Source organism: Sciurus vulgaris (genome assembly GCF_902686455.1).
Source record: "Sciurus vulgaris genome assembly, chromosome: 12".
Lineage (NCBI taxonomy): Eukaryota > Metazoa > Chordata > Mammalia > Rodentia > Sciuridae > Sciurus > Sciurus vulgaris.
The window spans coordinates 101,941,422-101,958,023 of record NC_136473.1 but is presented as its reverse complement, the minus strand read 5'-3'; the positions used below and the strand labels follow the sequence as shown (position 1 = coordinate 101,958,023).

At 37.4% G+C, this 16,602-nt stretch overlaps 1 protein-coding gene across 2 annotated transcripts in view; it reads left to right on the top strand.

Moving 5' to 3' along the window:
• Positions 1-16,602, top strand: part of TDRD5 (tudor domain containing 5) — a gene marked incomplete at its 5' end in the record, with an annotated part of 68,514 nt that overhangs the window by 25,213 nt on the left and 26,699 nt on the right. For both annotated transcript variants that reach the window (XM_079105923.1, XM_079105922.1), the window contains 6 exons: positions 1,284-1,492; positions 2,601-2,821; positions 7,441-7,653; positions 8,295-8,361; positions 14,739-14,939; positions 15,653-15,811. In XM_079105923.1, coding sequence (XP_078962049.1) covers positions 1,284-1,492; positions 2,601-2,821; positions 7,441-7,653; positions 8,295-8,361; positions 14,739-14,939; positions 15,653-15,811 — 1,070 coding nt within the window. The remainder of the gene's footprint in view (positions 1-1,283; positions 1,493-2,600; positions 2,822-7,440; positions 7,654-8,294; positions 8,362-14,738; positions 14,940-15,652; positions 15,812-16,602) is intronic.

Below are 16,602 nucleotides of genomic sequence, written 5' to 3'. Positions count from 1 at the left end.
ATAAGACAATACAGAAAGATCCCGTGTATCCTTTACTCAGTTTCCCCAACGGTAACATTTTGCAGAACTAACATAACAATATGATACTTGGATTTGTATAAGCTTCTACAAATGGTTTTGATGGACAGCCACATTCCCAAAATGTAAATACCATTATTGGTTTTTTTGATTGTTAAAAGAACTCATGTTCATTTAAAAAGTATTCAAACAGCACAAGTGAATAGAAAGTAGAAAGTAGGCATTTCTCATTATTTTAACATCCTGGAAATAATGCTGTTAGGATTTTTACATATTCTTTCAGATTTTTTTTCAGTGTGTTTAAGCATAGCTATATTTTTTTCACAAAAAAATTTTTTTAAACCATTCCAACAATACAGAAGTAACTAATGTTAATAGTTTTAGTGTGTATATTTCTGGACATTTTCTTTATAATGCAAATTATCACATATATAATTTTTCTTTCACAAAACAGTATTGTATAAATATTGTATAAATCCTTTTCATACTTCATGTATTGTGGATTTTTTTCATATTAGTATGTACAAGTTGATTTTTGACTACATATAATTATTTTATGTAACTATAATTCATTGAACCAGTCTCCTATTGATGGACATTTAGATTGTTCCCATTTTTACCATTGTAAGATGTATAGTAGTAAACTTTTTTTTTTTTTTTTTTTTTTTTCCATTTCTTATGGTGCTAGGGCCTCACACATGCTAGGCAAGTACTTTACACTGAGCTGCATCCTCAGCCCCATGATAAATATTTTTGTACCCACATCTTTCTGTACTTTTGAGTTTCTTTAGGAGCCTCTGTGATTATAGGTCTGTCTTCAGTCTGTTTTAATGTGCCAATCACTTGTAGTCATCATATATAAATCTGAACAAAGTTTGTGATTGACTTGAGAATACCTAGGAATTAAGGAATCCTTTTGGAATATTAAATAGCCATGTATATTATACATAAACAACAATGAATATCTGAGCTTAATTAGAACAAGAAATAAATTGAAATCAGGATGTTGAAAAATGAAGCCATTCACCAGAGTTTAAGAAGCATTGCCAGACTATATGCTCTCCTTGTCCAGCACACACAGAAAAACAGGACTTATTCTCATCTCGAACCTTCTCTTATATCTTGCAACATGGAAAGGTCTAAAAGGACAGGTTAGTATTTCTCATTTATCATCATCTCTAGTGCCTGGCACATAGAAGATGCTTATTAACAATCGTACCATTATTGTAGCAAATATGCACAGGTGATTCTGTTGGCCATTTCAGATGGAGCTATTTCAGCAGTCAGAAATTCATGTTTAGTTCAACCAGAAAAGAAAATGGAAGCCAAAGCTTGTGTCTTCAGTCCCCCTAGAAATTCACTGTCTACTGCTGCTGTCAAGGAGACTGTGTGGGATTGCCCTTTGAAAAACCATAAAGAACCAGAACAGAAGATTTATAAGAAGCCTAATCTGGTGGTAAAGCCTTTGCAGCTGGTGAGTGAGGGTTAAAGACCCTGCACAGTGCAGATTCAGCATTATGAAAAGTAACCAAATGTCTCATTAAACCAGAATTCCTTTTAGAAAAATCCTGTCTCTAGGTACATCATTTCTTGAAAAGACCAGTTCTTTGGTCCAAAGTCCCCTTATACAGTATTTTTTCAGTCATTTATGTAACTAGTTTTCCCTCAGTTTTTATTTTAAAGTTTTCAGATGGTTTTGAGATTGGATAGTTCTCTTATGATGATATCACTGTCTGTCTTCCTGTGTTTGGAAGTGTGGGCTAGAAAATCCTCAGGGGCTTCAGAAGGGACAGCAGAGGAGCTGTTTGACTCTGTGCCTCAACAGCTGCTACACATCTCCTTTGCACTCAGCCTCAGTTATTGGGGTCTTTTTATTTTTTAACCCTTCTGTTATTGCATCTTCACACACAATTTTTTTTTTTTTTGTTCTCATCTCCTATTCCTTTTGTTATTGTTACTAAGGAAGTAGTCATTGTTCTTCATGTCCCCTCTGTACCTGGCTCCTTTCATGGAATGACAAAAATTTCAGAGCTTGCTATATTCTGGAGGACAATAGGAAGGCCTAGAGGAAAATAGTATATTTTAGAAGTATTTGCACAATCCTATTTTTGATTGGAAGACTAGTCTGAAATTTAATCTAGACTTAAAATTACCTTTCACTGTTGGTAGGGTTGAATATTTATTTATTTATTTATTTATTTATATGCGATGCTGAGTATCAAACCCAGGGCCTTTCACGTGCCAGGCAAGTGCTTTACCACTGAACCACAACCCTAGCCCCATGTTGTCATGTTTTAATAGGGCATTTGCATAGCACTTCTTAACTCTTTTCCTAACATCAGAAGGTAACATATTCATATTTTAACATGTCACCTGTGGAATTTTTTTTAAGTGCACAATTGTGAGCCTCATTCTCAAGTATTCTGAATCAGTAAATCTAGCCTGAATGTGAATTTGTACAATTTCTCAGGTGATTCTGATAAAAGCAACTAATGAAATATACTTTGAGAAATGTCATGGGGTTTGAAATGTCACCCAAAGATTTATTATGGCTTCTTTGATTTCTTTCTTTTAACTTATAGCAAGTAGGAATAAGCAGATCACAGCTCAGCTTGGCAATGGCAAATCATGATATCCCACCAGATGCTGTACAGGAGAAGAAATTATGCAGACTTCCACCATTAGATACCAGTACCCTCGTGGGTGTCTTTGTGGAATATATCATCTCTCCAAGTCAATTCTACATCCGAATCTATAGCAGGGATTCATCAGAGTTACTTGAAGACATGATGATTGAAATGCGGTAGGAGTTCTTGTTTTCAGTGTTTTTTCATGCATCACTATTCAGCAGCTCTCATTTTTGTTCTCAGGACTCTTTAAAATGAAAGACCCAAAGACAGCTTTTGCATATTGATATTTATTAAATAGAAATTAAAGTTGCAAAATTAAAATACTGCTTTTAAAAATTCATGTGTCTTAAAACATTTTTATAAAAAAATAACTTAAAAATGTTGGGGCTGGGGTTGTAGCTCAGTGGTAGAGCACTTGCCTTGCATGTGTGAGGCAGGGGGTTTAATCCTCAGCACCACATAAATAAAGGTATTGTGTCCATCTACAACTAAAAAAACAAAAAAAAAAACTTTTTTTTAAATGTTGGAAGAGTATCATCGTTTTACATTTTTACAGATCAATTTAACATCCAGCTTAATAGAAAAAGGTTGGATTTTAATATCTGCTTTTGCATGTAATCTATTGAGATACAATAACTCCAGATCACCTTATGCAGGGGAAATGTTCCAAATCCTCAGTGAATACCTGATACAGGATAACACCAAACCCTGTGTATATACTTCTTTTTTCCTATATACACTATAATAAAGGTTTAATTTATAAACTAGGAATAGTAAGAGATTAACAACAATAAAAATAATAATTGTAACAGTATTCTATAATAACAGTTGATTGGGTGGCTAACATGGCTATTAAGTAACTAATGGGCAGATAGTGCATACAGTGGGTACATGCTGCAGAAAGCCATGATTCACAGCCTGGCTGGATGGAGCAGGATGGTATAAGATTTCATCATGCTACTCAGAATAGCATGCAATTTTAAAATTGTTATTTTCTTATTTCTGGAATTTTCCATTTAATATTTTTGCACCAAGGTTGACCATGGGTAACTGAAACCACAGTAAGCAAAAACCACTGAAAATGTGAAACTACTATATGTGGTTTTGGTTAAAGTGTATGGAAACATCTGGCCTCATATGTAGTTGGGGAAAGGAGTATTTTAATAGCCTTTTCAGAAAATTGTGAATTTTTTTTATAATATGCCCAAAGTTGACAGATGATAGTTTCTTAAAGATTACAATGTGAAATTTGAATTTTTCATATACTCTTGTGTTAAAATTGGTCTACCTTTGTGCTTTGAGTCAATCCAGGACTAGCTGTGTAATTACAGGTCCCAGTGCAAAATTAAAATGCAGGACACGTTACTTAAAAATTCTTAAGAATTTCAAGAGCAATAGAAGAGCATTTAAGCAAGCACAGGGCCCCTTAAGCATGAGTTCATGGGAAAGCATCCCTCAATTAATGTTTCACCCATGCATAATTTTATAACACGTATCAGTCATTTGTGAAATGCTAGCTCATTGAGTTATATAGATCTTCCACATGTTGGCACATTTGTTAATATCACTACTGAAGTCATTAGAAAAGCATTAACTTTGACAAGCTGTCAAGTTTGTGGTGGTGGATGCAGTATTTCCAAAATCTCAAATTTTACTTGGAAAATTGAATTTTATCATTGACAATATATACTGTTGGTTGTTTTCCTTGAAGTGACAGGCTCACTTAATTTTGGGTAAGATATGTACCAAACACCCAAATATCAATTAATCAATTATCATAGTTTGTTAATGGTTCTTTCAAGCAAAAAAAAAAAAAAAAAAAAAAAAAAGTGGTTCTTTCTATGAAAAAAGCGACTAATTCATCTTTCAAGTGAAAGTCATACTTCCCTTCCAAAAAAGATTAGGGCACAACTCAAACAAGCTTTTCCTTGACATAACTGGGAAAATGCTTTGTGTATACTTAGTTTCTAATATTGAAAAGATGTCACGCAGTGGTGAAGTTTAATAAGCTTAATCTTTACTTTGTCAAAGATGATATTAAGTGATATTGGCTGGTTTTTATTTTTTTTAATAATGTCAATGTCTGGCAGTGACAAATAAGTGACTACAAGTTTGCCACTGCCTTGAGATACCTGGCAAATTTACCCACTGTGCTTTTACACTGTCAGTGTAAATTTCAACATAGTGAAAAGGGCAGATAAGATATCAGTAATACTGTGAAAATGGTTTTGATCTTGTGAACCTCCCGGAAGGGTGTTAGGGTTTTTGAACTACTGTCCTAAATTATCTCTTCTCTCTACTCAAAAACTATGTCCTGGTAAACACCATGTTGTAAACACCATGTAAGATGTGGACACTTTTGATTCACTAGGTTTGTTCATGAACAAGAATGTCTGAGTTTTGTAGGGGTATCGTTTACAAGAATAATTAACTTGATGTCCCCCAAAGCATTCCTTGTTTTTTTTTTCCTGTTTTGCCACATTATGTACTCATCTCATTTCCCACAACACCTGACATAAGTCATGTGATAATCAGTAAAAATATTGTCATATATTCCAGTGCATCTATGAGATTTAGTCCATGTTTTAAAAAAGATTTAGCAGCTCTGTGACCTTGAAGTTACTTTACTTTTTTGGGCCTAGTCTTCTTATTTCTGAAGTGGAATAATAATAGTACCTACACCATAGCGTTGTGTAAATTAAAGTACTTAAGAGTCTGGCTCAAATGTTGGCTGCTAATATTAACACTGTACCTGTGCAGTGTGGGGCGTTGAGGGGTTGGCACTACAAGGGTAAGGAAGACATGGTCTTTGCCTTCGTGAGGAAGATGGCTGGGGACCAGTGTGATGTAGGACACAGTAGTTCTGCCTGAGCAAGCTTGAGGGAAGCTTCACAAAGGAAATATTTGAGAAAGGCCTCAAAAGCACTGAGTTTGCCATTCAAGGAGCCATGAGTGGATGCATTGGGCCCAATCACTGCACTGGGACCCACATCGACAGAGGAGTGAGAACAACAGATAGGGAAGCAGAGTTGGCACCAGGGAGGGAGGTGGAGGGAAGGTGCCTGGGCCTGAGACTGCACAACGCGGGGGGTGCTGGGTTGCAAGGGCCATGGGAGGAGTTCTGACCTGTCCTCTAGACAGTGAGGAGCACGAAGGGTTCCAAGACAGGAAGGGTACCAGAAGTTTATTTTTGTAGAAGGATAACTTCAGTTTCAGTGTTAAATGAACAACAACAACAAATCCAAAAAACAGGGAAGATCCATAAATAGGCTATTCTTTGCGAAAGAATAAGAGTAGAAAGAAAGAGATAACTGGAGAGAAATTAAAGTAAAATCATCAGGTGTTAATGATGGGGCTGAGAAGAATAGGGAGAGGAGGAGGATGTGAAGACTGTTGGCTTTAGAGACAGGTAGGTTTGAGCTAGGGTGAGAGGAGTTGCTTATGCACAGTGCCTGTGCGGTGAGCACCAGGGTCTGTGGCAGAGTTCCATAGGCCGTGTGCCTTGAGGTTGGGTTAGCCTCCGCCACAGAGGCACAACCATGGCAGCAAGCAGGGGAGACAAGTTTATTCTTTCCATAAGTGATAAGGGCTGATGTGGTAGCTCCATGGCGTGGGCGCCCAGGAGTTCCTATCATGCTGCTCTTGATAATGTGTTGCCCCGTCCACATGGTTCTGGATAGGCCCGCTGCACATCCACTGGGGTGTCCCTTAACCTGGGGGAAGGGGAAAAAGAAGGTGAGGTTGTGAGGGAGGGAGGTTGAAAGACACAACCTGAATTTTTCACACTTTTTAAAAACTTAAGAAAAAATACGCAATTTCCCCTCTTAACTGTGTACACTTTTCTCTTACATGCTGTTGGCTAGTACTTGGTGTTTATATAGCCACACCTAAAACTTGGGAAATCTGAATGGTCATGTATCTAGTTGAAACACAGCTGTCACATTACTGAGAACAAAGAGAATAAGTATTGGGGACCATAAGCGTGTCTTCCATATAGTTGGGCATATAAGTTTTGAAGCTTAGGATGTCTGGTCCTCTAGTGAGAGAGTCATCAGTTTATCAGTAGTGGGGTAAGATGTGTGAAGGTGAGAGATTGTGTACAGCTAGAATAATAACTAATATTTGAGTGTTCATTATGTTTAGTCACTGTCCTGAACTTCCACATACTTTAACTAAGGTGTTATTGTTATCTGCATTCTCAACAAGGAAGCTGAAGCACACAGCTCATAAATGGTGGAGTCAGGATTCGAACCCAGGTTTCTGGTTTCTGAGCTCTTATATTTCCTAAAGAAAAAACCCTAGGGAAACACATTTTTAAGGTAATGCAGAGCCTATTAAGAAATAATTATTGGCAAGGAAGAATAGAAGAGAATTGCATCTTGGAAACTAAGCAAGAGTGAGTTTGAAAAAGGGTAGGGTAATGCTACAGAGAGATCAGTAATATTGAAGGCTAAGGAGAGGGGCTGTTGAATTTGGGTATTAATGGATTATTGTGTGCTTTTTAAAATGTCCATTTTAGCAGGAGCTGGGAAATGAAGTCTCATTGTGTTCTGAGAACTCGAGATAAAATAATTTTCATACTTTATCTTTGAAGAAGTTTGTTGATAAAGAGAATGAATTTGGATAAGAAAAAAAATAAAGTTCTTTGGCCTTAGTAAACATTAATAAATCAGAAAAAAATAATAATTTTTTGCTTTGCTTTTTGCTAAGACTTTCCTGTTCTTGACCTATCCAGAAAAACAATCTTTAATTTTTCTTCCCCTGTGGTTTCTCTGTATATGGAATTTCACAGGCGTTGTTACTCTAACCAGCTGGTTTCCGATCGATATATTATGCCAGAATGTTTCGTCCAGCTGGGACACCTGTGTTGCGTAAGGATTTCTGAGGATAAGTGGTGGTATCGGGTTATTATCCATCGAGTGCTTGGGAAAAAGGAAGTTGAAGTATTCTACCCAGACTTCGGAAATATTGGAACTGTTCAGAAATCCTCTCTGAGGTTCCTCAAGTGAGTTGAATTTAAAAAGAACAGTGGACAAATTAAATTTTGAATCACAATGTTGAAACTCGTGCGACTGTGATCTCTCTTCTTTTTCTCTTGGCTTCCTCTCTCCATCCTTCCATCCTTCCCATGCCTCTCTCTTCTTAGTGCAGACTTGACAACTGTCATTTAATTTCACAGGTGGATTAATTCTATGTCTTCTTTTACTTGGCTATGAATTTGAATGGACTGTATGACTAAATTTTAGCCTCTTATTAAGAAAGCAAGTTCTTGGGGATGGCAAGTTGAAGGCCATCCTGGGTAACTTAGCAAGACCCTGTCTCAAACAATTAAGGGCCGGGAATGTAGAGTGCCCCTGAGTTCAACCCTCAGTATCCGAAAAACCAAAAAACAAAAGAAAATGACTCTGGGCCATACTAAGAGGTGCCTTCATATATTCAGGAAACTTGAACCTGAATTTTTACTGTATGGTTCTCTCAAGGATTTATTTTATACTTTTTCTTCTTAGGTTGCTCTAAAGTACAAGGTATTCATTTTTAAATTGATGAATAAAATATTCTGAAATGCTGTGCATAACAAATCAAGAAGAGATTTCATAAAAATGCACTTTAAACATATGATTAAATGTTCATATATTGTTGCTGCAGGTGCTGCTACACAAAGCTTCCCGCTCAGGCTATCCCTTGCTCTTTGGCTTGGGTGAGACCGGTAGAGGTATGTACTCTGGTTTTTCAGTAATTAGCAAACATCTTGAGAGTTTATTATGTTCCAAGACTGTTTCTGAGTTCTCAGGATACAAAAACAAAACACAAAACCAGCCCACCAAAAATAATCACACATGTTGTGTGGAATGGAGACATATGGACAGACATCGTTGTACCCTGCTGTATTTGCTATAATAGAGGCTCTAACAGCATGTGGTAGAGGAGAAAAAGGAAGCAGCCCCATCTCTCCTGGGTAATCTGGAAGGCTTCATAATAGAAGTGGCATCTGAGTGGAACTTCGAAGGACTATTAGAGACCAGACAAAAAAAGGAAAAGCATCCGGGCAAAGGGAGAGTAGCATGAACGTTTTAAATTTAAGAAATTGTAATTAGTTCTGTTTGGCATGGAATATAGAATGAGCTAGAGGGGTACATGACAAATGATGTCAGAAACAGGCACAGACTTTATGTGAAGAGCAGTCAAAGCTGCTGTTGTTAGGTGCCAGAGAACTGCCACGGTCAGACAAACCTTTTAAGAGAATTCTCCCATAGCAGCGTGGGGGGTGACTGGAGGGGGATGGAGCAGGAGGTGTTCGCATCCGCAGAGGCAGGTATGGTGTGTGCAGTTACAGTTATCGCAGGCCCTGACCTTTTCCCTGCAGGACCTACACATGTCTGTGTGTGTTTATAACACCATAGTGTCAGTTTAACCTAAATAATTTAGCAGTTGCTTACATATAAATGACTATTTAAAAATATCTCTTATTTAAAAAAATACAACAGATTCTTAAAAATCATCTAATTCAACCACTCAAATACACACATCTTGGAAATTGTTATGTGTCACTTCCAGTTTATTTTACTGGATGTTGGAAGTGAAGGTTTTTATCGGGCTTTTAGTGTTACCTAAAATAATCATAATATATTGTATAATATACTTTTTCACGTAGCATTTAACATAAATGTTATTCTCAATTCTAATGGATTCATAGTAATCTATTAGCTAAATATGCATTGTAACCTGTCTAACCATTCCTTTATTGTTAGACATTTAATCTTCTAATTTTTAACTACTATAAATATGTGAAGTGTTTTGTTTTATTATTTATTTATTTATTTGCAGACTGGGGATTGAACCCAGGGCCTTGTGCATTCTAGGCAAGCACTGTACCACTAATCTCTGACACCAGCACCCCCACCCCCACCTGTTTTTGAGACAGTCTCAGAGTTGCCCAGATTGACCTTTAACTTGGGATCCTCCTAAGTAACTGAGATTATAGGCATGCACCACTGCAGTCGATACAGTGAACGGTTTTTGTGCAAATCTGTCATCAGAATCAGTTTTTAGGGTGCACCATAGTTTTGAATGTGTTTCTTTTTACTACTTTGGCTATCAGGAAACTGGATGCTAAATTTGCCACCCACTTCTAACCAATGTTTATTACTCTTATATCAGTCAAATGACTTGTCTGTTTATTTTCCTTTTTTTTCCCCTCTTCATTTTCTCCTTATTTGCCTCCTATACCCCTCTTGCTTAGGGCTTTTGCCCATTCTGATCACTGGAATAGCTTAGTCCAAGAAGTTTCATGGTTGCTCTTCCTGTTACTTCCTCAAAAGGGATTTTCTTCCACCGCTAATTTAAAGTATGCTCTTCCCCTTGAGTCATTTATCATCACCCTGTTTTGTCTTTATTATACTGTCATTGTCTGCTGTTTTCTTATGTGCCCGTCTAAACCTAACGGTGTAAGCCCCTAAGACCAGGAACTTTGTCCTGTTCACCACTGAATCGCCAGTGCCTAGAGCAAGTTTGGTTAATGTTAAGAGCTCAGTAATTATGTTACTAACTAAATAAATTTATCTCACTTTATTTCTATGTCTATTTTCTAATTTCAAAAATGACTAATTCTTTTGGTAATGGCAGAGGAGCAACAGAGGAATGTGATGAGACTGTGTTCCATCAGGCAAAATCAAAAGCAGGCAGGAAAGCAGAGTAGTGGGTCAGGTTGGGACCTCGCCTTCTCAAGGGCAGTCCTCGCCCTGCAGCCTTGCTGGCTTGAAGAATTAGAAGAGATGGTTTGAGACTGACAGAACGGCTACAAGTGAGGGGGCAAATACTAACACACGGAGTGGGTGATTCCAAAATCGGTGTAAACATTCCTCCCAAATCCTAGGATGATGGTTAAACTTTGCAAGTACTGAGGACAACCATGTTGCCCTAGGGGAAAACCAACAGCTGGCATCTGAAGGAACTGAGCAGAGATTTCAGTTGCCTACAGACTGTGGGAGCAGGGTGGGAGACAAAATTTAGAGTGTAAGTCCAGACAACATAACTAGTTGTCACTTAATAATGGAGATACATTTTGAGAAATGAATAGGTGGTTTCATTATTTTATGAACATCATACCTGTATTTTCACAAACCTAGATGGTATAGCCTACTACCATACCTGGACTGTGTGTATTTTTAAACACATTTAAAATTTTTGTACTTTAAAACATTTTTTAATTTTAAGATTAAAATAGCCATTATGGTTTGGATATGAGGCATCCCTCCAAAACTCCTGTTAATACAGGAATATTCAGAGGTGAAATGATTCATCAGTCCATCCCAGTTTCATTGGACGGAGTGAATAGTAACTGGGCAGGGGGGTTGTGGCTGGAGGAGGTGTGTGACAGGGGAAGTTGCCTGGAAGGGCTTGTCTCTATGCCCCTGCTTCCTGACCCTGCCATGAGCGGAGCAGCTTTCCTTTCCTGGGCCCTTCCCCTGTGATATCTTGCCTCAACTTAGGCCCAGAGCAGTGGAGTTGACCATCAACCTGTGAGCCCCAAATAAATTGTTTTTAACTTCATTTTATTTATTTATTTGTTTGTTTATTTTGTGTGGTGCTGAGGATTGAACCCATTACCTCACATATGCTAGGCAAGTGCTCCACCACTGAGCCACAACCCCAGCCCCCACAAGTTGTTCTTGTTGGATATTTTTGTCACAACAACCCAAAAGCTAACTAAAACAATAACCCATTTTAACTTATTTTTAGCTTTTACATTTTTTTCTTTTTTTTTTTTCTTTTAAAACTGTTTTATTAAAAACTAGGACACCAACAGACATTAGTGTAGGCCCATGGAGGGTCAGGATCAAGATACCACTGTCTTCCACCTCTGCATCTTGTCCCACTGGAAGGTCTGCAGGGGCAGGAACCCAGAACTGTCATCTGTGACACCATTCCTTCTTCTGGCATCCCCCCTGAAGGACCTGCCTAAGACTGTTTTACAGTTACCTTTTTTTTTTAAGGTAGGGATATACTTCAATGATTAAAGTCTCGTGTGGCAAGTGTATAAGCCAGTTACATAGTTGTCCATCACTGTCATCAAGTATCATGTACTGGCAGCACAGTAGGCCTGTTTCCACATGGGCAGTGTTACGATGTTATGGCAGCTACCACGTGACTCTGCAGTATCAACTTTTCAGTTCCTTTGTAATCTTATGGGACCACTGTCACATACATGAGCAAAATATTGTTAAGTGGTGCCTAACACTGGGAGGACTGAGGGCATTCGTCAGGGGCAGAGCACTGTGTGACCCTGAATTCCATCCCCAGCTCAGCAGAACAAAAACAACTAGGATATTTTGTCACCCTCATTCTTGATACAAGAAATACTACAGGAAGCTCTTCTAGCTCTGAATGGAAAGGAAAGCGGATGGTAACTGAGATCTACAGGCAGGAACCAAGATTATGGAAAACAGTATGTGGAGAAATATAAAACTTTTATTCTCAGAATTTCTTTGGGAAACATAGAACTTTTAAAAGTAAAATCATTATATTTATTTTGGCATTTATAGCATGTTGATATGTATTTATCCCCAAAGTCTTCATGCAGTTTTGAGCTTTATTATCTTCAGAAGCATAAATGCCACAAGCTTTAAAAATATTATTTGACTTTAATTTTTAACATATACTTGTTTTATGTTATTTTGTGAATTTTGACTAGCAAATTTGCAGTGTTAATATTTTGTTTCATTTAACTTCTGCCCACTCCATGGGACTGTTGCAAAAAAATTAAAATGCAGTATTTGTGGTAGAATTTTTTCCTATTCCTCCTGGAGATGATTTTGATGTCATATTTTTAGGGAATGTGATCTTTTTACTTAGTTTCATTTATTGGCATAATTGTTACAATATCTCCCTGGTCTTTTTTTTTGGGGGGGGGGGGGGGTGGTAGTGCTGGGTATTGAACACCAGGTCTTCTGCATGTCAAGCAGGGACTCTTACCACTCAGCCACATCCCCAACCCTTTTAAAATTATTATTATTTTTTCTTTTGAGATGGAGTCTTGCTAAGTTGCCTAGACTGGCCTTAAACTTGTCATTCTCTGGCCTCAAGCCACCTGAGTAGCTGGGACTTACAGGCATGTACCATCTGTGGACCTTTATGATGGCCAAGTCCATGCATTTAAGGGCTGGGAGCAGTGCAGGGTTATTACTCCAGGCTGCCATCTGGGGCAGCAGGCATGCATCAGCATGCGTGGCCTACATTCTTTTCTTCTTAATGCCAGCAACTGTAGTGGTGTGTCCTTTTATATGCCAATTATTGTTTCTTAGTATCTTCTCTATTTCATGATCCAAAGAGAAAGGTATTTACCATTTGATTAGTTTTTTCAATGAACCAGCTAATCTGTAACTAATAAGAGGAGAAGGAATGGTGGCAACTGTCATAGTGGTAGTTGATTCTGACAGGAGAGACTAATATTGGTGGACTAAGATTGAGACTAAGATTGGTGGATTGAAGTTTGATAAAGAAGAGGAATATGTCCCACAAATTGCCAACTATTTGAAAGAGGGAAATGGTGACTTTATTTTTTTGGTACTGGGTGTTGAACCCAGGGGTGCTTTATCGTCAAGCTACATCTCCAGCCCTTTTTTATTCTGACATAGTCTTGCTAAGTTGCTTAAAGGCTTACAATTGCTGAGGCTGGCCTCTAACTTGGAATCCTCCTGCCTCAGCCTCCTGAGTCATTTGGGATTACAGGCATGTGCCACTGTGCCCAGCTGTTCGTGTGAATTTATGCTCATTTTTCCTACATTTTTTTATTGGACCTTTTTAAAATCTTAGTTTCTTACTTTTCGCTAAATCTTGCAAATTCCCAGTCATTGTCTCTTCAATTATTATCTATCCCCTATATTCATATTTTTATTATCTGTTTCTACCTCTTTTTCCAAGGCCATAAGTAAAAGTGTTAAACTTTTTCAGTTTTTCTTTCACATCTTTTAATTCCCTTCTGTATTTTATATTCATCTGTTTTCCCACACTGGGTAATTTTTTTTCAAATTATCTTCCCCTTTGTAATTTACTCTTTGATCCTATATAATCTGCTACTGAATTAATCTGTGAAGATTTTAGTTTCTGTTTTTATGTTTTTACTTTATAAAACTTCTTAGTTATGCTATATTAGTTTTTATAGATTGCTGATATCTGCAGAAGTTTTCAGACTAAGCTGGGTTGTGTTTTTGGAGGGGGAATTTTGCTTTAAGCACAGTAAGTTTAGTTTTATAATTTGTCTAGAAATTGTCCAAGATTTTAAGGGTTTGTTGCAGTTTTATGGTTTCTTCTGATTCATTGCTTATATGCTTTTTTTTATCTTTGCCTGTGTGCTGCTCATTGTCTTTAAAAAATTTTAAGAATGGTTGAGTGATGCATGCTGAGCTCACCTGTCTCTGGAGAGGGTTTATGTTCCCTTCTGACAGGTGTTTAGCAGTTCCACCAGCATGAAACCATATTAATTTAAATTGACAACATGAAGATTTATGGACCACTCTGGTGATGTGAAAATGGAACTCCAAACCCATGTGAAGGCTGATTTCTTTCTCTCCCTGCTTATCTGAGACTGTATCCCGCAAGACTTGACATAGTGAAGGAAAATTTTCTAGAGACTCCCTACTATAGTGGACCTTGGCTTTCCTATCTGTACCCTTCGTAAGGTTCAAATTTGCCTAGGTTAGGAGGTACCCTTAATATAAAAGCCATTCCCACTTTCCCTTCAGTTTTGGCCTGATAATTTGTTACTAACTTGCTAGTTCTTTGATTATCTGAGCATATTAAAAATTATATTTTACCTAGACTTTTAGGTTTTATTTTTTCCTATGGGATTGTTCGCCTAATAATATATTTCTGAAAATGGTAGTTCCTCACCAAATAATTACTTTTCATCATTTTTTTACTTTTGACTTTTCTCATCCTCAGATCATAAATATCTTGTGTATCATTCTAGTTCTTGTATGATTTTATTTTTCCACTTTAAACTCCAGTGCATTGGGAGTTCATTTTCATAAATGATACTGTAATTCATGTTGAAATTGATCACCTAAATCTAATGTTTTTATTATATTTCAGGAACACTGGACATCCAGAGCTATTTTGCAGTTCCAGAAGTTGTGTGGTCTGAAGCCATTAGTAGGAGTAGTGGATGAATATATTGATGGAATCCTTAACATTTTTCTGTGTGATACATCCTCACATGAAGATGTCTATTTCCATCATGTCTTAAGAGCAGAAGGCCATGCTATCGTATGCCGAGAAAATGTCCCTTCCAAGGTAGAGCAATCTGGGTGCATTTTGCAACATATTTTGTTTGCTCTCAACACTTAAAGGTTTTAGTGTTCGTTGTTTTTAGAGCCATTTGTTACATTGCTGACTTCTTAATGCAGAACACTCTCAATTTTTAGATGACCATAAAAACCACATTTGGCTAATTGTCCTTTAGAATGTGAATACTTTTGCCATGTGTGGTGGCACACACCTGTAATCTGGTGGTTTGGGAAGCTGAGGCAGGATAATCACAAGTTCAGAGCCAGCCCCAGCAACTTAGCAAGACCCTGTCTCAAAAAATAAAAAGGGCTGGGGATGTGGCTCAGTGGTTAAGTGCTCCTGGGTTCAATTCCCAATACCCCAGTGCCCCCCCCCCAAAAAAGATTGACTATTCTCTCTCACTCCAAAGTATTTCAAAGTGTTTAGTTATCTAAGGTCATCCTAGAGAAAAGCAGCACTCTTATTTTACATTATTGATTAGATTATTGATAGGTTGTTAGTGATCTATTGATAGTGATAGCTGGATCACTACTAATATTGATGTTAATTTTTATAGCTAGGTAAAAGTGTCAATATGGACACTTTTAATTTAACTATTAATTTTCGAAGATAATAAATCTCCATAGCACTTGAAAATTATGAGGTACAAATTTTTGTCCTTTCTTTTCTGGATAATTAAACCCTTCCTCCTTTTTTTAAATTTATCTATTTTTATCCAGGGCTTCAGAGACCTAAACCCTTTAGCTTTATACACTCAACCCAGTGGAGGACCAGATAAAGTTGTCTTGACAGAACTGGGTTATTCTTCCCAGCAGCACTATTTTAATGAAGACCGAGAGATAAGTCCACGATCCAAAGAGAGCGATTTCCATACCCTGGTAAGAGGTTTTTGCAGATATTTTAATAATTCCTTTAATCAACTCTAGTTGTCCTCATTTTACTGAGGTTTTCCAAACTTTGGAAATTTTGCAGAGTGATCTTAACAATTAACTTGTCTCTCATTGTTTGACAGTTTAAACCTTTGCAGTGTTTGTACTTCCTGTGTGTGGTTGTGACTTCACTTCTCTAACCCCGAATGTTGTCCTTCATCCTTGCTGCTCAGGTTCTTCTTCAGATGTTCTGATTTCTTTCTCCTTTAATGTTTGCCCACCCTCTCCATCCACCATGGCAACAGTGTTACTATAGCATCCTTTTATTATGCATTGTTCTAGCCGCATAGTAACAACATTTTTTGAACTTGTACCACCTCACAGGCACTGTTCTGAGTGCTCACATGTACCAGAATTCAACCTACGGATCGACCTTCCCATTCTAGATAAAGGAAAGTGAAGCTCATGCTAAGAACTTAATGTTTTTGTACAGAACAACAAAGATGATGGGTTTTTTTTAGTAGCTATTTACTAATTAGAAAAGATAAAAAGACCTTTTTAAAAAAATTTTTAGTTGCAGATGAGCACAATGTCTTTATATATTTATGTGGTGTTGAGGAACCAACCAAGTGCCCCGTGCATGCGAGGCAAGCGCTGTACCACTGAGCCACAACCCCAGCCCCCCAAAAGACCATTTTGATTGCTGGGAGATTACTCTGTTACAAAAAAATGGGTATTAACGTTGTATATTCAAAACAATCTAAGAATTTTAGATGTCTAGTTAACATTAAAATTAATTG